This window comes from Arachis stenosperma, chromosome 1, assembly GCF_014773155.1.
Source record: "Arachis stenosperma cultivar V10309 chromosome 1, arast.V10309.gnm1.PFL2, whole genome shotgun sequence".
In the NCBI taxonomy this organism is placed as follows: Eukaryota; Viridiplantae; Streptophyta; class Magnoliopsida; order Fabales; family Fabaceae; genus Arachis; species Arachis stenosperma.
This window is the reverse complement of record NC_080377.1, coordinates 19,014,434-19,026,924: the sequence shown is the minus strand read 5'-3', so window position 1 is coordinate 19,026,924 and position 12,491 is coordinate 19,014,434. Positions and strand designations below refer to the sequence as shown.

The window sequence follows — 12,491 nt, the reverse complement described above, 5'->3', positions numbered from 1 at the left end:
TCTTAAAAGTGTATATGTGTGTGGACGGGTAGGGGCGGGTTTACCTCGACCATGTCCCCTCCTGCTCAACCTCACATCTCGATTGGAACCTGTCCCGAATGGATAGGGGTGGATCGGGTACCCATGGATTTGGGTACTCCTGCCACCCCTAGGCCCAAGTCATCGCATCAAAGCCCTGCTCATAGACACCCACTGATTCGATGATTTTCTATTTTTTAGACTTTAGTTCAGGATTAGGGGGTGGAAGTAGAGTTGTTTACTTTACCGATCTAAAGGGAGGGGGAGTTGGTTGAGGAGGCGGGTCAAAAATTATTTTTACTGAGGCAGACGCTCTTGAGTCTAACTTGGAAGGAGAGGAGAGATCAGCAGATTCACCGACTTCTTTTAGTTGTATATTCTGGGCAACAACGTGCTTCTTAGCTGTCTGAAGAGTTTTTATAGCAGCCTTAGGAGCCATCTTATATACATGACATGAAAGTCGGGTTAAATTTGTCATCCATAAAATAATCAAACAAAAAAGGATCTGCAAAAATTAAGTAAAGGCTACCTAGCTTGGATTGAAGTTGACTTGAATTTTCTAAAAATCTCTCAGTATTCAAATAAGGAGCTTGATCGTAATACTCCTGGAACAAAGCCACTACACTCTCTTTGACCTCATCTAGCTCATCCAAGTTATATTTCAATATTGCAGGGCTCTCCTCCCAATACAAAGGGAAAAGGGGTTCATCTCTCTCACTCAGAAAGAAAGGTCAGACACCCTCCACAGCTCAGATCTTAAAAAGTGATTTTTAAAATTATGAAAGAAATCATCAAAAATGGCAAAGACTTTCCTCCTCTGAACAGTTTAGAAGGAGATCCAGCCTTGTTTTTTGGAACTAAAAGGTTTGGTGAGAAGAAGAGGTAAAAGAAGACCTTTAGAGAAGGAAGGATGTCAAGTTCCCGACAAAGAAACTAGAAAATTTTTAAGAAATCCCAGGAATTAGGATGAAGTTGGGAAGGGGCCACGTTAAAAACCCTAAGAACTTCAACTTCAAAGTCGGAAAAGGGAAGACTAACATCTAGCTTTGTAAAAAAGGAATCGTATACGAAGATAAAGTGATGTTACGACCTATCGAAACGAGAAAAAAACTCTCTTTTTAGGGTCAGCCATTACAATCTCATAATTTCTCTCATCTTCCTAACTTAAGTATAGCCTATGATGTCTACGAAACGTCTCGGCATACTCTTTATCAATAATAGGGACAGGAGTATAAACATATATATCTACCCAAGACATGTCGAAAGGTACTTTAGCGGACATGTTGTAAATTACTGAACGAGACATAAAAAACTATACCTACAATCCAACAAACAAAAGGAAATCGTCATAACAAGTCGGATATATTAAAGCAACTACAACAATCATAAGAAGTCGGGTCATCATCAACAACACCAACAAACACTTATAAAAACTCATACACCCAACATCTACATTCACATTACCAAAAATAGAAATAGCGTCATCTTTAATAGCTAAGGTGACACCATTTGGGGGCAACACAACATAAAAAAAATCCCACACTCAAGACTCACAGTAACAATCAAAAGTCCAGATTCAATAAAGAAAAGAAGCAAAGTTTTTCGAACTTCTCCAAAAAATAAATCAACAACACCACTCAGAGTACGAGAAAACAAAGACAAAAATTCAAAAAGATAAGAAATGCTAACCTTGAAGGAACACAAATCAGAACAGAGCGCTTGAACAGCAAAGACACGAACATTTCACTCCATGAGCATAGACAAATCCTTTCTCTTCAAGATAAAGAAAAATTTGGATTCAAGAATGGATGCAAAAATGAAGTTGAAGAAATTTTTGAAAGAAAGAAAATGGGCAAACGTTTCAGAAGAAAAAGCGAAAAAGGATAAAGAGAAAGAATTTGGGTATTTATAAGATACAAGGGGCAAAAGAGTAAATCCACATAGCCTCATTAATGACGTACGCAGTTCCCAAGGTAACCGCAAAAGTAACATGCGTCGTACCATAAAGGGACACAACATTTCGAAATTTTTCGAAAACACTTCGAGTATCCGACCTACCAAAGACGGTATACCCGAGCGTGGGAGGCTAAATCTACAAATGTTCGAGCCCGACCTTATAAAAGTCCGAGCTCAAGCAAGGGCATTGTTTATACTCTAACCCAAAATAAAGCCGGACCTAAAAGGAATAAAAGCCCACCCAACGAAGGTGGCCTCATTTACTCCTACCCGATCTCATAGAGGTTGGGCGCGATGACGGAAGTTCATCCTTATTTATATAAATAACTAACTCCCAAGATATCTCCTACCTATCTAGAAGGAAGATCTAAATAAATTTCCTAGAAAAGGGTAACGGTCATCCACCATTCAAGGCGAAACTACTCTAAGAGGTGGTTATCTTTTCTACTATAAATACACTGACACACTCAGGTATATTTAGAACTCAATCAAGTAAAAAAAACCTACTTTGAACCTTTGTTAACTTAAGTATCAAAGTCCCTTGCAGGTACCATCCCCCACTTCTCACGAGGACTCGGACGGCGGCACCTCGGTTCTAATACAAGTCGAACCACTGTCATAGAAGGAGCTTGGACCTCATGTTCAGGCCCAAATACAACCAATTTCAGATAACCCTTAGAACAGTTCCCAATGTTGAAGATAAAGCGAAAAAGAAAAAATCAAGGCATAAATTAAAGTATACACAATCCAATGGTAGCAACAGTATTTTTGGCTTTGCAAGTTTGTAGATGATTGACGAGAGCAAAGTTGATGGCAAATGCAAAGTAGTATAGACATGTGGTTGTACTCGAGTCTAGCCCAGTTACTAATCCAAGAAATGGTTTATTCATTGTTTGCAAATGGAAGATACGTATGAGGTTAATCTATATTGTTATGGTTCTATAATTTTCTTGATACCTAGGGTTTATTTTATTTTCACTTGTAGACAAAAGATTGCCAGTACTTTGTACGAGTTGATGAAATTGAAGGAAAATGGATAGAGTTGGTCAAAACTGTAACTGAGATAAAGAAAGATGACATCCATGGTACTGAAAATGCAAATATGATTTAAGGAGCAAATAATGAGGACAAGGATATGAAGATTGTGATGAAGCTAGATAGTGTTACAGGAGAAATATGTTCCATTAGAATGAGGCTTGCATTACTATCGGTGGGATTTTTCTTGTGTTTTACAAATCATGATTCTTAGTTTTTAGGATGTAGTTGAGGCTTTCTAGGTTTAGACATGAATGTTCTTGGTTTTTTTTTTGTCTCAGTTGAAGGTTGAGTAGGTGTTGTTAATGAGTTTAGATGAGAGTTTATTTTAACATATGTAATCTTATTCGATTTTATTATTGACAATTGTTGACTTAAATAATATTAAATGTTCTTATTTATAACCCTCTTTTAATTGTGATTATCACAAAATTAATGATGCAGTAATAATGATTTAACCTGAAAGCATGAATATAAATAGCTTAATGATAGCTAGAATCAACATAAACTTCAATACATAAACCATAATTAAAATCTAATATCATAATCCAACTGAAACCTAATAGTAGTCATTACATATCAAATGTTTTGATCAAAAGAGCTAGTTTTTAAATTGAGTAAACTACCTATGAAACAACAAAACTAAAATTGTACCAATAAAAGACGGGTTTCATATAACAAAACTATTCAAATCATAAAAAATTACTAAAAAAATTCTAAATTACTTTTTTTAGCCTAATTCATCACATTCTAATCCTTAACTCCCTTTATGGCTTTATCACCACTAAAATTCTTTCTTTCTAACTCTCATCCATATCTACCACAACCGTCAGTGTCACTGTCATCACAACCATCACCGCCGTCGCCTCCTTCTCCTTACCACCACCATCCTCCCAACAAACAACCAGATTTAGAGGTTAAAAATTAAATAGAACCATAGCAATACCACGAAACCATAACCAAATACCAGTCACTGCCACCATCCCTATAACCATGGTCTTTGTCACTGTGATAACTGCCACCTCCGTCACCACCGTTTCTATTGTATCCATCTTTATAATAGCCACCACCAATCCACCACCACCATATCTACGACCTCTTCCACTTTTAAAGCCATGGCCATCACCTCCGCAATCGCCATGGTACTGATGCTCGTTGATAGTGATGTTGTGGCAGTCAAAGTTAGAGCCATTAGCAAGGACAGTGCCTCTAGTGATAAGTTTCGTCGACAGTAACAGCAGGTGCAGTGGTGGTGGAACAGATCCTCCTTCATCGTATCTCCTCCTCTTTCACTCTAGTTAACCTGAGCTCTCTCTCTCTCTCTTCGTTCTCTGTGCCTCCAACTACGATAGCGACGACAAAGTCCTCCTCCGGTGGCAGCTCTAGCAGCAGCGACTTCGAGGGAAGTTTCGGCAGCGATAACATACCCTTTCTTTTCTCTCGTCGCATTTTTGTCGTTCTCTCTCACTTTCTCTGTTTCAGGCTTCTCTCACTCTTCTTTTCTTGCTCGATGACAATAGCAACGGCCACTCCCAATACAATTTCCTATACTCTTCTATGATATTAGGAATTAATTGTATTACTTACCATATTTGCAGTGGAAATAGAGATTGGAAATAAGGGGTGGGAAAAATTAATATTAGAAAAAGGGTTATTTAGAATTTTTAGATAATTTCTAGGATTTGAATAGTTTTATCGTATAAAATTTATTTTTTATGAGTATAATTTTTGTTATTTTATGATAGATCTGTCAGCATTAAAATTTTTTATAGATAAAAATAATAGTTTACTCAAATTTAATGATTAAACTATCAATTTCATTTTGTTAGAAAAACTAATTTATCAGAAATAAAAGTTATAAAGCCGACCGGAACAAATTTGGTGTTTAGGTCCTTTTGAAAAATAACCACATGCACCCCTACGAATTCTACGATTACGAAATAATGTTTCACTAGCGTTGCTACTTGCTAGCTAGGAACAAGTGATCCAAACCAAAGTGAAGACAAAGGCAAAAGGAAAATGAAGTGAAAAAAAAAAAAAAAACGAAAACAAATAAACCCCTCAACCAAGACTAAAACTGCCTTATTAATCAATTGGTCGAGCGAGTGGTTTTGTTCTGTAATAGTGCGCCTCTTCCCGCCCAGTTACTTGCCCTTCTCTCTCTGCACTCCGACGATGGGAAATTCGTCCAAGGACGATTCCGCCACCTCCGGCGACGCCTCCGCCGGCGACGTTCAGCCCGCAAATTCCAGCCTTTACTCCGAGGGCGAGAGAGTCCTCGCCTACCATGGCCCTCGAATCTACGAAGCCAAGGCACTTCAAACTTTTCATTTCATCCTCTTTTATTTTATTTTATTTTTTTGGTGAATTTCCAATTTCAAATACGCTGTCGTTTTTCTCGATTTCCGTTTTCTTTTCCTTTTGTCGTTTTTCTGGTTTTTGGAATTTGCTCATTCCCGTGACTGTTAAATTAAAAAAAAAAAAAAGAAAGAAACAGGACTTTGTTGTCGCTCACTGCTTATATTTCCGCACAAGGCTTTTTTCACCGTTGGGGATTTGTTTGTTGTGTCTGTAAAATGGTCCATTCTCATTGCCCTCACTGAATTGTGAATTACACTTTTTTCTCTCTTGAAGGATAAAGCTTCTTCTAAGGTCTTGGCGGTTTTGCATTTATAATTTATGAAGTTCTAGTGGCAATTTTATCACCATCATAATTGTATAGTAGTAATAATGTTTTAGTAAGTATTTTTTTAATGTTTAATTGTAAATGTTTTCTGCTGGTAACGGATAAGTATTCTCACTTCTCTTTTTCATTTGAGACTAGAGAATACGAAATTGCATTAAGATGCTGAATTGTGAGTTAATTTAGGGTTTCTTTGAGTTGATGTCTTGTCTTTCTACACTCTACATGCATGCACTTAATGCAAAGATTTTGGTCATTTTGACATAATTTAGTGCATGTTTGACCATCAGGTGCAAAAGACTGAGATCCGAAAGAAGGAATGGAGATACTTTGTTCACTACCTTGTAAGTTCTGTTACATCTTGGTTTCAGTCCTCGTCATTTTCGTATGAATTACTTCACTTCATGAGTATGAATAGCTTTGCTTTTTAAAGATGTTGTTTAACTTGGCAAATTTGAAATCTTAAATAACTTAAAAGGTGAAAGTTTAAAGTGATACCTTGATTTGCTATTGACTTTTGGTTGCATTACTGTTTTCTATTTTGCAGGGATGGAATAAAAAGTGAGTATCTTATCTTTCTTTTGTTTCATTTCAAGTTCAGAGTTAAAAAAATAGAGGTACAAGTGGCATCAATGATGATGCTCCAAAGTTTCAGTACACAATGTGTTTTAAATCATTATCTTTGTTCATGTTTTTCTAATATGATAAACTAGTAACAAATTATTAAGAAGTGCTAGCTGACTCCTGCTAAGGCTCTGATGTTGTATTAAGTAAGAAGCATTAGTTGACATTTGCCAATTTTTCAAAGTTGGCTTAAGTCTAAATGAAAGTGGTGTATAAGGGACTTGTTAGTTAATAAAAGTTATTTGACAATCTATATGTAGGGCTTTGTAATGATTGATCTATAGGTGTTAAACACAGCTTTCTTGATTGTTGCTTGTTTCCCCATAAATGCTTGCTAAAAATGAGAATTAGGGCTTTTAAGAAGTTAACATACTCATTATCGGGACGCTTTCAATATATTTCCAACAGTTGGGACGAATGGGTAGGTGAGGATCGTTTGATGAAACACACTGAAGAGAATGTCCAGAAACAGCAAGCTCTAGACAAAAAACAAAGCATAGACAAGAATGTTAAGTCTGGTCGTTCAAATCAAGCAAAGGCCAAAAGTTCTATGGGTAAGTAATTGTCTCTTTGAAATGGACTTGATTTATTGTGACAGTTTCCTGGAGCTTTTGCTTGCCTTTGTGATGAATCTCTTTTAGCAAGGAGGTCTAACATCCCCATATTCTGAAAATATGGAATTATGCGTTCAATTTTTGAATATCATTTCATTTAAGGCTCCTTTATTGCATCTAACACATAAGCTACAAAGGTGTACTGGGCACCTTAAGGCATTTATTTTCCCTTTTGTTTGTATTTTTTGGTAGTTTGGATTGCAAGAGAAGGCAGGCTAGGTATTGTCTTGATTCTTGAAGTCCTTTTTCATATTTATTGAAAAAGAAATTTTATTAAGGACTAAGGAGAGAAAATGTACAAAAGATGATAAAAGTTCCTTAGATTTGGGGACTTATAAGTATAGAACAGCACATCAATCCCTTTGAATATCAACTAGAGGATCATCCTTAAGTAGACCCTAAACCCTATTGAGTAGTCCTATCCCAAATAAAATCAGTAGTGGAAAAGGAATCATTAAAAAAACCCTAAACTTCCTGTCCTATACTACTGCAGAAACCAAGAATTGCCATAGAATCTTTGTTTCTATGGTCAAGCCAAACTGCTAAGCTTGGTGGCTAGAAAGTCAAAACTAGTACATCAAACTCAACATTATCTGAAGATACCAAAAGCCTGATCCAAAATGTTAGAATTTTTCCATTAATTTTGAAAAGGTTCTTAAGTAGTTATGAATAATATGGTTCTCATATATATATGGGATATTGTCAACTGATTTCTGGAAATATTAGTCAATTATATTTTTTTGAACACAACTGGGTTTTTATTGGGAAATGCTTATGAAGCTTTAAACATAAAAGAGTTTGATAAAATGGGTCAGTCAGATACTAGCATGTAAGTAGCAAGTGGGAAGTGGGAATAATATTAGCATGTTCTGAAGATGCAAAGAGTGAATTTGGCTTTGTTATAAGCACCAAACCACTTTTCTTTTCTAAACAAGATTTTGAAATTGATACAGAAGACTTAAATAATATGTTATTCTATTTGTTGATGTCAAACCTGTTATAGATACTTCACAAGATGTGTACACAATTTCACAGGCACCAGATCATCATTCTGCTCATTTACCTCAACTCTTGGACTTGGAAATATTATATCTTGATACTTCATATTGTTAGCATGATAATTTTACATTTGATTTGGATTCTGTAGATGCAAAAGTGGATAAAGAAGACATCAAGAATAACGGTATTATTCATTAAACTTGACCTTAACTCTTCATTTTGTTTTAATTTTTTTAGCATATCTGTTCGTTTCTAAATTTTATTATTATTATTATTATTATTTCAGCAAAAATGTAGTTTCAGGGTTTCTTTTATTTATTTCTTTATTTTAATTTTATTTTAAAGTTCTACTCTGTTTTTGATATATATATATATATATATATATATATATATATATATATATATCCTACTGCGAAAAGAAAACCTGATTCAGTTTTCTTTCTTGTTATATACTACATGAATAATCTAATCTGTTGATAGAAATTAAACCAATAATTAATAGCTGCCATTAGTAGAGTGGAATTATAGTCAGCTAGTTAGTAGGAAAAATTATTATAGCATATAGGATGGTTAGAAGAGGGCTATGACAGCCTGTTTAGGAGACAAGTTTGTTTATAATAAAGCACAAAACAATAAGCAACTTTGTAGTCTTCATTTTTCTTGATATCTGCTTTGAAACTGGTAATAAACAAACAAGTTGAGTCTCTAATATTCTCTCCTTGTTTGAACACATTGTTGTTGATTTGTTGAATTTAAGACTAGTCTTATTTCTGCTTGCATGACTAATATATCTTATATGTCAAATTCTGTGCAGTACCAAAAGGGAAGAAACGAAAAACTGATTCAGGAGCTGAGGTCTGGTTTATATCTTGGTGTAATTGCATTGCTTGCATGTTCTTTTATTCTAATATCCTGAAATTTCCACCATTCTACAAATTAGATGTTCCTTGCTAATTCATTTTATATTGCATATGGAAAGACAAAATAGCACAATAAATTTAATGTGTTTCCATGGTGCAAGGCTGAAACAAAAAGTAGTATAAGTGGGAAGAAATTCAGATTTCGTGTTTTACTCTTCATTTCTTTGGTATTTATCTTCTTGTTTGTTTGGTGTTTAATTGGATTATTGGAATTTCTTTTGTCACTTTCTCTTAATTGAAAATCTTCTGCTAAGCTTGTTTTTCTAATCAATAGAAGGGAAGCGTGACAGTTGAAAAGCTCGTCAAGATTCAAATTCCTGCAACATTGAAGAAACAACTTGTTGATGATTGGGAGTATGTTACTCAGCAGGATAAGGTATAAGGAAACATCTAAAATACACTTCAGCCGGGTTAGATTCAATGCATCTTCCTTGTGAAGTTTATTACTACTAGTACAAATCTGCTTTCAATTTTTCAGGATTCATTACCCCAAATATTCCAATCTGATTGGTTCTCGAGTCTTTTTCTATGATGCTTTTATATTCAATGAAAATAGTATGATTTATTAGATTTCTGTGCAAATAGCTAAATAAGAGGATTATTACACTGAAATTTTAAGGTTGCATTATAATGAGATATATTTACACCTCTTAAATCCTCTATCTTGCATTTTTGAGCTTTTGTTTTCATCTTACGTAATTGATGGCATTGTTTTTGTTGTAATGCTGTGTTTAGAATTTTGTTTGAATACTTATTGCTTACTTATCACTTTCAATATATAACCTGTTTTAAAACGCTTGAAGTAGTAAACCAAGTGTTGATTTACTGATGTCTGTCCCTGCAGCTTGTAAAACTCCCCCGTTCGCCAACTGTGGATGAGATTCTAACAAAGTTCCTTGAATACAAGACAAAGAAGGATGGCATGTAAGAGATTAGTTATTAATAGAAAATTTATACTATTCCTCTGTAAATAGCTGTAAACTTTCGACGTGCTATATATTAATGATGAAGTCATGTACAATATGTCTCTGTGATACAGGGGGGCTGATTCTATTGGTGAAATTTTGAAAGGAATAAGGTGTTATTTCGATAAATCTTTGCCTACAATGCTCTTATACAAAAGAGAACGCAAGCAATATAGTGAAGTTGTTGCAAATGATGTCTCTCCGTCAACCATATATGGAGCTGAACATTTATTGCGCCTCTTTGGTATGTTTTACTTTACGCATAATATATGCTGGAAAAGGAGGACACAATGTACACACACGCTAGAATTCTTTTCATGTTTTGGGGCTCTTCCCTTTAATGAGTTCTTTCAATTTAGTAATAGATGAATGCTTGAGATTTATTTCATGAACATATCTTGAAGGTTAGGGCCTCCTGCATAGGTGCAAGAATATAATCTAGATTTGTTATATGCTTACTAACCAATGGATTTCCTTGTGATCTGAACTTTCATGTTGCAAGATATTTCTATGTTAATTGTCATTATTTCCAGCCATTGCCATGATGGAATATTGGTAGGAGGCCTTTTTTGCTGTATCATTTGACCCCTGTACCTGACCTGTGACTATGATCAACAAACCCTGATGAAATATTTTATCCTTTGTTCTGCAAAGTGAAAGACGATCATATATTTTGTGATGCTTGCAGTTAAGTTACCTGAGCTTTTGGTGTATGTGAACATTGAAGAGGAAACGATGACTCGCTTGCAGCAGAAACTACTCGACTTTCTCAAGTATAAACTGAAACCTACCTCATTTTGCTCATATTCTAGATAATATTGTTCTGAATCCTTAATTCTTTATTGATATCTCTCATTGAAGTGTTCTCAATAATTCATAGCACACTATTGTTCCAGTGCTTCTAGAATAAAAGTGAATATGATATAGAATAGAACACTACAATGTAATTTGATTTATTTAGTCAAGCTCACTTTGTGGGATAAGGGATAAGGTTTCTGCTTTATATTGCTCCTAGCGTAAACAATGACAATCAGTCACACCTTTGTCGTCTTTACCTTTCGTACAAGCTTGTGATGATTGTGCTATGAAAAAGTGAATTTCTTCGCAAATAATAGAGTCGATTTCAATTTCTATTTTTTAAATGTGCACCTTGGTATTTTTGTTTTTGGCACCAGGGGTCTCTCGCCGTTATACTTGAAAATTTCTTGTTGCAAATGTTCCAATTATTTCGTTATGGTTCCACTACTTTTTTGTAACTTGCAAAAGTTCCACTACTTCCAATTATACATGTAGATCCAAATTATGTATGCTTCTATCTTTAGTTTTTGGCCTGATTAAATTCGTTGCAGGTTTTTGCAAAAGAATCAGAGTATTTTCTTTCTGTCAGCATATGATGGTGCCAAAGTATCCGAAGGAAAAGGCAAAGGCAAGGATGACTGAGAAGCTTTTTGCTCAGTTAAATTGAAGTCTTTCTCATCTGTTGTAATATGAATGATCAATTAGCATATACAAATAGCATATTTTCCCTGAAAAATCCTTGGGAGAAACTCGATTGTTGTTGTAACAATATTGACTAGAGTCTAATCCATTCTTTGATTATTCAAGCTTACAATGTGTTAATGAACTATCGATGGCTCACGTCTTGTGAAACTTATGACCTCATTATGTTCGTTTTTTGTTCGTCTTTAGAATGGTTACTTTATATTTGTGTCCCGTAAAAGATAAAATGGAGTAAATACAGAAAATCTTCCCGACAAAATGTAAACGCCAATCTAAAAAAAAAATAAAAACGACAAAAACCATTTTTAAGAAATCGGAGGTGGAGATCCCTTGGGTGGTTGCATGAGGGATTTTCAGACCCACCACCAGCGTCCACTTGGGATTGGGTGGAGGAGTTGCTTGGAGATAAAAAAGGATGGCAAAATAGGTCGAATTCGATAAGCCGACCCACCGAACCCACCAATAAAGGCAAGCGAGCTAGGATTTTGAACCCTTCAAAAAAGAAAAACCTGTCAAACCCACTCTGCTAAACCCTTGGGTTTTGGCGGGCGGGTAGATCAATTGTCAGGTCAAATATTTTTTTTAAATAAAAGAATTATTAGTACTACAAAAATTAACAATCATATAATTTTTAAATATATTTGTTTTACTTTATATTATTTTTTCAAATTAACTTTATTTATTTTATTTTTGACTGTTGAGTTTGAAAAACTTGAAATATGATGATGATGATCAAACATTATTAAAAAATATTAATTACAAAGTTATTAATTTGTTTTTTTTATTTCAATTGGTTGTTTAATAATTTTGTTGAGTGTGCAGATTTTTATTGGGCCAAAAGTCACGTGAGTCCAATATGATGAGAAAGTATTCAACCTTTGTGTAAAAATAATTCCAAGCAAAGTGGCTGAATTATTTTTTGCATAAGCAAATGCTTATTGGGCCAGGAAACTAATGTGAAGCCCAAAACAATGCTTCCTTTTGATCCAACAATTTGTTGGTCCGAAATTGAAGAAGAAAGAAAGGAATTGAAGCATGCTTGGTTCGGTTACCTACTCCCTTTGTGGAATGGAATTCAATATTCAATTGGATTAGTTACTTGCCTTGGTAACTGAAAAAAGGAAATTAAAAGTGATTTGATGGCATTTACTGCTCCATACGTTACTATGCATAGGGG

At 34.8% G+C, this 12,491-nt stretch overlaps 1 protein-coding gene across 2 annotated transcripts; it reads left to right on the top strand.

Annotated features, from left to right (window-relative positions):
• The first annotated feature begins 4,924 nt into the window (after window positions 1-4,924).
• LOC130935381 (protein MRG1) lies at window positions 4,925-11,467 on the top strand. Of its 2 annotated transcripts, XM_057865142.1 has the most exons (11): window positions 4,925-5,322; window positions 5,983-6,036; window positions 6,240-6,253; window positions 6,725-6,870; window positions 8,078-8,113; window positions 8,744-8,784; window positions 9,124-9,225; window positions 9,694-9,773; window positions 9,889-10,058; window positions 10,503-10,587; window positions 11,164-11,467. In XM_057865142.1, exons 1-11 carry the CDS (start codon window positions 5,185-5,187, stop codon window positions 11,252-11,254), a joined length of 957 nt encoding a protein of 318 aa, XP_057721125.1. In that variant the 5' UTR covers window positions 4,925-5,184; the 3' UTR covers window positions 11,255-11,467. The 2 variants fall into 2 exon arrangements, with proteins under 2 accessions (XP_057721125.1, XP_057721198.1); XM_057865215.1 differs by lacking the exon at window positions 6,240-6,253 and having other exon boundaries at window positions 4,926-5,322.
• Window positions 11,468-12,491: the final 1,024 nt, after the last annotated feature.